Below are 10,655 nucleotides of genomic sequence, written 5' to 3'. Positions count from 1 at the left end.
TGCTAACATTCTATATTTATTACAAAAGTGTGGAACGCCTGACGTCATCTTGATGTAATCAAAACTGTAATACCTAGAGCATTTCCTTTATAAATTACATACATGAGAGGGTGTTATTTGCATCAAAATTATGGTTAGTGCTCTAAAAAACTAAAATGAGGACATATTTTCTGAGTTTTCAAATAGCGACAAAGAACTTTTAAATTATTTGTAATCTTTATGTTTTTTTATCCAGTTGACCACTTGATTAAATGTTGCACTTAGGGGAGAGGATGTGGTGTTACTTCCAGAGGTGCAGACTTTGCAAGTGGGGAACCAGGTTGGAGTTTCTGCTTCAGCTCAACATTATGTGATTCTGGTCAAATCACTTAATCTCCCCATGTCTACAACAAAAATGAATTTGATCTTGTGTGATGTAACCAATGCTCATGTAAAGCACTCCAATACCTGACAAGTCTGCACTATATAAAACTGCAAATACACAAAAAATAAGTGTTTTGCACACTTCTGTCATTGGGCTACATGTGGGCTACATCTGGGTGATATGTGTGCTGCATTTGGGCTCTTTTGTCTCTGGTGGCCATCTTGGGAGATTTATTTGTTATGAAGTTTCCTAATTTCCTCATTTACTGCAGTCTCCTCAGTAGGAAATGCTTTCAGTTTTTTACTTTGATTCCATCAAGAAGGTATTCAGATATGTCACATATTTTGCCATAAATTCTGAATGTTAGCACTCTAGTTGCTCATTAGATCACTGTAGTCAAGCTACTGCTCACCACGGAAGTCTGCTGCTGGTATTAAAAGTGCATGTTTCAGTCTGCATATCAGAATTTTTTAATGAAATAGAAGAGGATTTGAGAAGTCACTCAAAATGTGCCCTAATTTTTCTTTCTTCAGCACTAATCATAATTTCTATGGCAAAATGAACCCCCTCATTGTGTTCCTTTTTAAATTAAATGTTTTAAGTGTTACCAGTTTATTCCAATCAAGATGGATTCAGGTGTGCCATACTTTTGTCATGAGTAAGACAGTAAGCGCTCTAGTTGTTCTTAAGAACACTCTGGGAAATTCTGTCATTGGGCTATACTTGGGCTACATCTGGGTGATATTCGGGCTACATTTGGGCTCTTTTGTCTCTGGTGGCCATCTTGGAAGATTTATTTGTTATGAAGTTTCCTAATTTCCTCATTTACTGCAGTCTCCTCAGTAGGAAATACTTTCAGTTTTTCACTTTGGTTCCATCAAGAAGGCATTCAGATGTGTCACACATTTGCCATCAATTCTGAATGTTAGCACTCTAGTTGCTCATTAGATGACTGTAGTAAAGCTACTGCTCACCAGGGAAGTCTGCTGCTGGTATTCAAAGTGCATGTTTCAGTCTGCATGTCAGAATTTTTTTATGAAATAGAAGAGGATTTGAGAAGTCAAAATGTGCCCTAATTTTTCTTTCTGCAGCACTAATCATAATTTCTATGGCAAACTGAACCCCCTCATTTTGTTCCTTTATAAATTAAATGTTTAAGTGTTACCACTTTATTCCAATCAAGATGGCTTCAGGTGTGCCATACTTTTGTCATATGTAAGACTGTTAGCGCTCTAGTTGTTCGTTAGAACACTCTGGGACATTCTGTCAGTGGGCTATACTTGGGCTACATCTGGGTGATATTTGGGCTACATTTGGGCTCTTTTGTCTCTGGTGGCCATCTTGGGAGATTTATTTGTTATGAAGTTTCCTAATTTCCTCATTTACTACAGTCTCCTCAGTAGGAAATACTTTCAGTTTTTTACTTTGATTCCATCAAGAAGGCATTCAGATGTGTCACACATTTGCCATAAATTCAGAATGTTAGCACTCTAGTTGCTTATTAGATCACTGTAGTAAAGCTACTGCTCACCAGGGAAGTCTGCTGCTGGTATTGAAAGTGCATGTTTCAGTCTGCATGTCAGAATTTTTTAATGAAAAAGAAGAGGATTTGAGAAGTCACTCAAAATGTGCCCTAATTTTTCTTTCTGCAGCACTAATCATACTTTCTATGGCAATTTGAACCCCCTCATTTTGTTCCTTTTTAAATTAAATGTTTTAAGAGTTACCACTTTATTGCAATCAAGATAGCTTCAGGTGTGCAATACGTTTGTCATAAGTAGGACTGTTAGCGCTCTAGTTGTTCTTTAGAATACTCTGGGAAGCTGCAGTAGAACACAAAGGAATCAACTGACAGTCTCTGCCCTTGTTGGATGCACATGTTTTACTGAGAATTTCAGACTTCATTCTCACATGACTGAGAAAGATAATGTGAATTTACAGAAAATATGCTCTCAGTTTAGCTTATAGATCACCTTCCAAACCTCTGTGGGAAAAGCATGAGAAAATAGTTTTCTCTCAAACATGATTCATGATATCACAGCAGAAGGCTTTTTCACATGGTAATATCACCTTAGAACACACCACAATTCCTAAAATGAGTATGGTACCATCAACAAATGATTTATAATGTAACTAAAGTCTTAAAACCTTCTATTAACTGCAATGCTTTTTAATGAGGTGTTATCATGTATATTGGTCCCAAGATGGCTGCCAACACTTCTTGGATGAAGTACTGACAGCCAATCAGATCTCACGATGAGATGTGTGGTTAGGCTCTGCCCAGATATATCTATCTTTTTAACTCTAATTTTCTCAGGAACTACTGAACGGATTTACACCATTTAAGCAAAAGGCACGAGTCTGAACTGAGGACTACCTCTTTGCCAAATTTGGTTTAATTCCGTTCAGCAGTTCGGGCTGTAGCTGCGTCAACAGGTCCTATGGGAAAATGCATGGGGAAAACGCGTTTTGGGACCCCCTTTTTTCTCGGCCCCCACTTGACGAATCACCATGAAATTTTCAGGATAGGAGCGGACCGGACCTGGCCAAAAGTTTGGAAAATTTTGCGAAGATTTGTCAATTGGCGCCAACGTTATTCCAAATAGAATGTTGCGGATTTCCTATGGAAAATAGGTCCTAACTATAACTACCTACTGGCGACTGCCAGTAGGTAATATATATGTAGAAAAAATATATCATTTTTAATTTAACAGAGAAGGAGATGTAGTGTCTTAAGGGCTATCAATGATGGAACCTTCTGGCTCCTGATGGACTCCGTAGAATTGTGACATAAGTGTTAGTGCAGAATGCAATGAAGGCCGATTTAGACTGTTGAGTGAGCGGAATGCAATGAGGCTGATTTAGAATGTTGAATTTGCAGTTACACGCAGACGAATAAAGACGTGCAATACTAACCTCAGTGTGTAGCAAGTGAGTACCCAGGCTGGGAAGGACTCAACAGGTGATAGTGCCAGGCGTCTTTCGGGTAAAAAGTACCATTAGCAGAATTCACACTAGGATAATGTCCTCTACTACAGGAAAATCCAGCCACTAATGGGTGAAATGCCACTGCGTGAGGCCTTCACTAGGTTTGAAATACAGTGTCTCTTAAGTTGACACAGCTGAGACTGGAAAATGTCACATCATAGCGAATAACAAACAAAAGTCACACATAAGTAGTGGGGAAACTTGGCAGCCCTGTATTCACAAAAGGCTACACGTAAATGTACATCTACATTTAGTCTGTTACTAGCTTGGGGACAGTGGTGTAGTAAACGTAGTTTCAGGCACCTCCGCGCATTGTTTTATTTTGACTAAAACCAGTCACTATGTAGGGCTTTTGTTTCTTTCATGCCCAAAAGAAATATGGCTGCTACCTCTTTTTCTCTTCAAGTTTTTCCGGGCTAGACGACTACTACCACTCTGTTATCGGGGGGGGGGGATGTCGCTTCTCGTCTTAATGATTTACATGCCTTGAAGCCCATGTGTGAATTTGTAGTTAATGTTGTATATTTTCGCAGAACACTTTATGTTCCCAGGATAATGGGACAGCTAATCCCTGGCCGTTGTTCACCCTCACCTTGGAACTCCCCCTCCCTGACCCCCCTTTTTATGCAGCGCCGATGGGCGTTCCTATCGGGGGATTCAGCAGCCAATAGTGAATGTGCCAGCCTCGACTTACGCGAGTGTGCCGAGCCGCGCGCCGGGACTAGACGTCACGTGACGTGTCTATGTCCTGAGCTGGCCTTCAGCTTGGTGCACCACGTGACTAACCCTGCGCCTTTTGTCTTTGGCGGAGCTGTCTTTTATCAAATGAGAGTGCAGGATGTCAGAAAAAAGGCGTGCTCGAGATGCTGATGGCTACAGTGATTGGCTGAATTTCGTTGCTCTGCAAATGACATAGGCGGAAGCGGAAGGCGGAGCCTGTCGTAGGGACGGTGTGTACTGTAGCCGGCGTGCGGTGAGGCTGAGGTGAGAAGAGAGCGGAGGCAGTGGCAGGCGATGGAGGAGCGCTCGGGGGGCAGGGGGAAATTCTGGTTACACGGAAGGAGGCATAAAGAGGGGCCCCGCAGGGGCAGGGTATGTGGGAGTGGGGATCAGAAAGAAGTATCGCAGGTGGAGAGGGGTAGTAGAAGGAGAAATCAAATAGAGGAGCCCACAGGGGCGAGGATACCCGGAAGTGAAGATGACAGATTTGGGCCACAGGGGGAGATAGGACTTGGAGAAGAAGGCAATGGAGAGGGTTTATTTGGAAAGCGGAGACTCGAGTGCGCGAAAGATGGGGATATGTATTCGAGGGGAAGTGAAGATGGAGAAGGGGGGCATCGGAAGATCCCTACTAGTGATCATGATGGAGGACTCATGGGACCGAGTGATAGAGGAAGGGACCACGTCGAGGGCACCTTAGGCCAGAGGGACGCAGAAAGGGAGCGTGGCGAGGAGGGTTGCGGTCCCGGAGAACACCATATTGGGCAAACTTTGTGTCACTTGGGAGAGAGGACCACTGAAAAACAACATATAGAGAATTTAACAGGTCCCATGAGTTCACAGATGAAACAAGAACGCCACCCTGAATCACAGTATCATCAGGACCTCAGTTTAGATTGCTGTCACCCTGAATATTTGAGGTATAACGCTCAGACGGCATCCGAGGCACAAGATCCTGTGCGGTTTCACTTCCGTGGCTCCAAAGGCAAAAAGACCAGGAGCCACAGAGCGAAGCAAACCAGGTGCAGTGTAGAGAAAGAGTTGAATAACCCTGCAGAGAGACGTCCCCGAGGTCACAAGAAGGGGAAGATAAGACCTCAGCGAGAGATGTTATCGTGTGGCCCTATAGTGGACAAATCTGGAGGTCAGGTGGGAGAGGCGAATAGGTGTCCCCTGGAGGAGCAATGTGAGGAGGGCTCCACTGAAGGACGCCCAGGTAGGGACGTCGAGGCAGATTGTCAACTGGTATTTCCTGGTGATTCCCCGGATTTTTTTTCAAGAAGATGTCTTAGAGCAGATGCAAATGGGGAACAGTCATCGACTAACAAAGGTGACTGTACTTTGTCGGTCTCTCAGCTAGGAGGGAGGTTGGGTGCAGCAGACTGTAGGGTCCAAACCACGCTGTACAGGAATCCAGTATATAAGTATCGCCATATGCATGTTGGGGGCACTGGATTTGACTTTGGAGATGGTATAGCCAAGGATGCTGTGTGTTCTTGTGAGCGTGGAGATGTGAATGTCATGAGCTGCCACAGTGACTCTGGCCTTGTGAGTGCCAACAGGCATGTTTTCGAGTGTAAAGATGGGCAAGATGTTGGAAGTTGGGCTGTTAGGTATTCTGGGTGCGAGTTAGAAGATGTGGATGTCGGGGTTCTCGGGTGTAAGTTTGGGCCTCACGTTAAAGATGCATTTCTTAAAGACTTCGGTTTTGACTCGAGAGCTGTCCGTTTCGATCATCAATGTGAAGATTTAGACGTCAGTTACCCGGGATGTGATAATAGAGCTGCAGATGTTACTACATCTGGGCATCAGTGTCGAGAAAATGTTTGCTGGGGATCAGGCTGTGATACTGAAAGAGTTGGCGGTCCGGGTTTTGATGAAGGCGACGGGAGTGTTAGAAGACTTGAATGTGATGTGGGCGTCGAGAGCCCTGGGTCTAATGCCAGGAATGCACGTTTGCACAGTGCTGAGTGCGACGGAGTTGACGTTTGTATTTGGTATAATTCTGGAGATATGCCCAACTGCAGTCCAGTTAAAGAGCGTACGTGTTTGGGGGGTATAGGGTGTCTTCACAAAAAGGCGACTATGAAAGACCGAGACTGCCAGCATGAATCTGATTTATGCACGTTTCCGAGACACGAATGCCGGGGTGCTTGTGGCGAGAGGTTTGACGATGTTAGCGAGAGGGACCCAGGCATCGAGCACAGGGATGCTTGTGGCAGTAATCTGGAGAGTCAACGTGAAGGTTTTTGCAGCCTGGCTCTAGGGGATGAATATGTTTCTTTAAGCTGCCCAGGGAGTGCATACAAAGATTCTTTTGATGGAAGCAATAGGGATAAATACAGAGTGAATCGTGGAAGGAGCACTGGGGGTGATACCCTAACCACGAGTGATTGTGGCTCTGAAAGTCTGTATATAGTTAGGGAGGGTGATCAAGACCCTTGCGGAAAGAGCTCAGTGGTTGGGTTCTCAGTTGCTTCTTGTGGTAGACCAGGGGGTGAGTACCATGTTGCATGTACTAAGAACGTATTGGGTGAGTACCAAAGTTCTAGTGTCAAAACGTCAGGGGATGTTTATCGAGAGGTGGCTGCCAAGGTTTGTGAATGCGAGTCACCACAGACAGAGCTTCGAGGCCCACAATGTGAGGCTTGCACTGTGATGTACCAGTACTCCACATTTGAATATGTTGAAAATGTGATTGTGTATCCAGAACGTGAGCATGACTCTGTCCCTGCCCCAGGATTTGCCTTTGGAGAGGCATGTGGCAAGAGTTTCGGCTGCATGGAGACTGGCTGCCACGGTGTACCATTCAGTGGGATGAAGAGCAATTCTGAAGCCCCAGAATGCCCGTACAGGAAAGATGCCCGGTGCATATGTTCGATAGAAGAATGCAGGAATGCAGAATTCACAGTTCCTAGCTGCATGTACAGGGACGCAGAGTATTTGGATACAAGCTGGGATTATGAAGACATGGGCGACAAGAGTGGAGATGCTTGGTGGTTGTGCCCGAGTAGCGGTTATGATAACTCGTGGTGGACTTGTCCAAAGGGGCTCTATATAGACCCTGGCTGCTGGTGCCTCAGAAATGATTATGAGAGCAGTGAATGTTGGTGTCCAAGTGATGCAGAGGGGATTAGTCCTGGAGAAGTAGGTTGCTGGCTTTCAGCAGAGGAGTACCGTTTCACAGGGTGCGGCGGTGACTCCTGTGACTTGGTGTCCAGGGGACTTCATAATGGCTTGCGAGGTTGTAAGGTTGCAGGAATGACTGAGGAGACAGATATTGGGTTACTGAAGGTAGCTACCTCTGAGAAGATATTGACCTTGGACTATGCAGTATCAGGAGAATGCAAGACCAGCTGTTGGGAAGAAGGCCTGGGAGACTCGCCTTTTGAGACACACTGTGACAATGGGGATTCCAGCGCAGAGAATGAAGAGAGAAGTAGCTGCACTGGAGGCTTGTGCAGTGACTTGACCGATCTAGAGGTGGTGACGACTTCGGGGGTTTGTCCAGAGATGACTCATGTGGCGCTTGAGATGGAGTCCCAGCCTGGTCCACCTTCGGGGTCAGCTTGTGAGGGGACCTTGCAAGAGCTGGGGACAGTCACTTCTGTTGAGAACCTGGAGCCTCTGGTTGGTTGTGGAAGGCTCCTCGCTACAGAAGTGGTGTGGTTGGAAAGAGAAGGGGAGCAGGGTCAAATCAGGCTCCTAAGGGATCCATCTGTTGACCCTCCAAACACAGAGGATATCTGGGTGCGACGTAAGTGGCCAAAAGCTGTGTCAGGATGTAGCCAGACCAGGGCCAATCCCAAAGGGAAGCAGCAGTCCAAACAGGTGGCTGATGTCTGGGTACCCAGAGAAAAGAACTCTAAGAAAGTTTGGCATGATTGGGATCTAAGCAAGAAGGGAGATGAGCTGCCGGCGTCTGTTATTTCAGACAAAAGCCTCACTGGTGCCAGAGACATCCACTTACAGAAGGAAAAAGATGCCGTACATACCTGGGACATGTGGATGCGCAGAGGTAGAGCAAGGCAGTGTGCTCTGGCTGTTGGTTGTGAGAGGGACGGGGGTGTGCACTCTCTAGGGGGGCTGGCCCCTCTGAAGGATAGGCGCAGGGGACAGGATTCCCTGTGCTTGAAGGGAGGTTCTTGACTTTTTTTTCTCAGGGGATAGGGTAGAGAATGTATTTTAGGCCTGCAGGGAGAAGGTGCAGCTGAGCAGAGCGCTTATCTTTATGAAATCGGGCTTGCTTCTGGAAAGATGGGTTGCAGTTTACCCTGCAGGAAGCACATTCACTTGAGGGTGCTGGGGTGGGTGGGATTGGGAGAGACCAGATAAACTGGGCACGATTTCTAACCGTAATGTGTGTATTTTTTATTATTTAAACCACATTGAAAACCACCGGCAGGCCCTGTGCACTAGTAGCCAAAATACATTATCGATTCATGTGGGCGTGCAAGACTGTTACAACCTCACAATGTAGAGTATAGGTGCTAGGAAGATCAGTGTCCTTGTAGGAGGCTGGTTCAATAACTCTGGAATCACCCAGCAGCCTGACTACTTGCACATGCAACTGCACTGAAACATCCCAGATGGTGCTTGTTTTTCAAAACATGTTTTGGGGTGGGTGTGAGGCTATGGCTGCTGAGGCAGGGACCTTTGTATGGGGGGGAATCCTGTAGCTGGGTATTTTTTTTATTTTTTTTAAGAAACTGTTAGTAAAGTGAGAACATTGCTGTGAATCCTGGTGTGGTGCTAGACACGCTGTGTGAAAGCACCCAGTGGTGCGGACTGCGCAAGTAAGGGCTACTTCTCCTGTCTTCTGTCGTCGCACTACAACAGCCACTGGTTTGCATCACACAAGGTCAACTCAGTCTTTCTTCATCTCAAGGTATCTATGAGGAAATGGACCTCTGGTTTAGCTCATACACAGAGGGGAGGGGATCCATATTGATGCTGGCTTTAGATTTGCCTATGGCCTTTGGGGAGACCGTTGTTTAACTGTAGATGCAAGTGTGTATAAAGACATGTTAAAGTTAACGATGGCACTTCCATTTCTGCGGGGGGAGGGTTGATTGAAACTTTGGGAGGAGAAGGGAAGAGGCAAATATGCGGACCAGAGTTGGAGACCCATGCATGCCGTCTTTATGTCTTTTCCTCAAGACCGTCCATCATGAAACTGAGCTCCTCTGTGGCCGTTGTATCCCTGGTCTTCTGGGCTGCCCTCGCCGTGGGCACCAGCTCACAGGAGAAGAAGAAGATGCAAATCGGGGTGAAGAAGAGGGTGGATAACTGTCTCATCAAGTCCCGTAAGGGGGACGTGCTTCACATGCACTACACTGTAAGTATGTGCTCTCTGTTGCTTGCAGCAAATTGTTTTGCCTCGGCTTATTCTAGACACCACTTCTCCCGTCCTATTTGCCCTGTTTCCTGCACTGTGCAGAAATTCTTGGTCGAAATGCAGATTAACCATTTTTTTTCTCTCTAAAGTCTCACAGACTCTTAGGTCCGACAGTCTTACACAGTTTGATTTGACTGCTTTAACTCATACTTACATTTATCTCCCCACAGGGAACTCTTGAGGATGGTACCGAGTTTGACAGCAGTATTACACGGAACCAGCCATTCACCTTCACTCTGGGGACTGGTCAAGTCATCAAAGGCTGGGACCAGGGCCTTCTTGGGTAAGGATGATGCTGTCTGGCATATTGTTCTCAGGTTAGTGGATTTCTGGGCTAAGGCATGTCCCTGTGTGGCATCTGTCAGTCTTTCAAAGTTTTAGAAATGGTATCCGCGTCTCTCTTCTGCGCTCCCCTGACCCTCCTCTCGTGCCTCTGGGTGTCTTCTGAAGCTATTGCAGTTAAGCCCCCTCCACTCCCTTCGGTCTTCACTGCCCCTGCCATCACTTGGCTTTTCCTCACTCTTTCCCGTGGCCCACTCTCCTTAAGGGACCTTTTCTACTACAGATTTATTGTATAGATTTAAAAGCAAATATCACTGTGGGTAGTTTTTGTCCCAAGCCCTACAAAAACTTATGCCAGGTCTGTTTATATCTGTCACCTGTCAGTCATTGTCCACCACACCCTTCATTGTAATCTTCTTCCATCACTTTCCACTTTTCCAATCAATCAGCAGCTCCTTTCCTGTGTCTACAGTGCTGAGAAAGGGTCTGGCCTGACATATGACCATGTTTTGCAATAAATATTCTTCCATATAGTAGAACAGGCGGGGTGAGGGTAGACCAGGAGTCGAGCGGGGAATGTAGGGCAGTTGAAGAGGAACATCAAAAATAGTAGACCTCAAACAAGCAAAATTGTTATGGGCCGAACAGGCCACGTGTCAGCACATTGTTTTTCACAGCTATCTAGAGTTTGAATTCTGGGTTCTTTTCACACAGATTTTCTAGATACTATGGCCACTGCAGATTATTGACTTGTGCATTTAGGAAACAAGTTGCAAATCTCTCCACTGCTGCCTCATTTACAGTAATGTATATGTGACCTTTCGATATTATCGACCATTAAACATCCAGGCTATACATAGTTCTCTCTTCATTAAATGGGGTGACACAATCATTTGTTCTCTT

General features: G+C 45.8%; 1 protein-coding gene across 2 annotated transcripts in view; it reads left to right on the top strand.

Annotated features, from left to right (window-relative positions):
- The first annotated feature begins 4,204 nt into the window (after nucleotides 1-4,204).
- The window catches only part of FKBP2 (FKBP prolyl isomerase 2), a 45,388-nt gene continuing 38,937 nt past the window's right edge, over nucleotides 4,205-10,655 (top strand). Inside the window, exons 1-3 of one of the 2 annotated variants that reach the window (XM_085625818.1) lie at nucleotides 4,205-4,336; nucleotides 9,233-9,410; nucleotides 9,641-9,753. In XM_085625818.1, the coding sequence (XP_085481944.1) occupies nucleotides 9,243-9,410; nucleotides 9,641-9,753 (281 nt within the window). In that variant the 5' untranslated portion in view covers nucleotides 4,205-4,336; nucleotides 9,233-9,242. Of the gene's footprint in view, nucleotides 4,337-8,916; nucleotides 8,961-9,232; nucleotides 9,411-9,640; nucleotides 9,754-10,655 lie in introns of those variants that run through there. The other variant, XM_085625819.1, reaches the window with a different exon arrangement.

Source organism: Triturus cristatus, chromosome 9 (assembly GCF_964204655.1).
Source record: "Triturus cristatus chromosome 9, aTriCri1.1, whole genome shotgun sequence".
In the NCBI taxonomy this organism is placed as follows: domain Eukaryota; kingdom Metazoa; phylum Chordata; class Amphibia; order Caudata; family Salamandridae; genus Triturus; species Triturus cristatus.
This window is presented reverse-complemented; position numbering and strand designations above follow the sequence as displayed.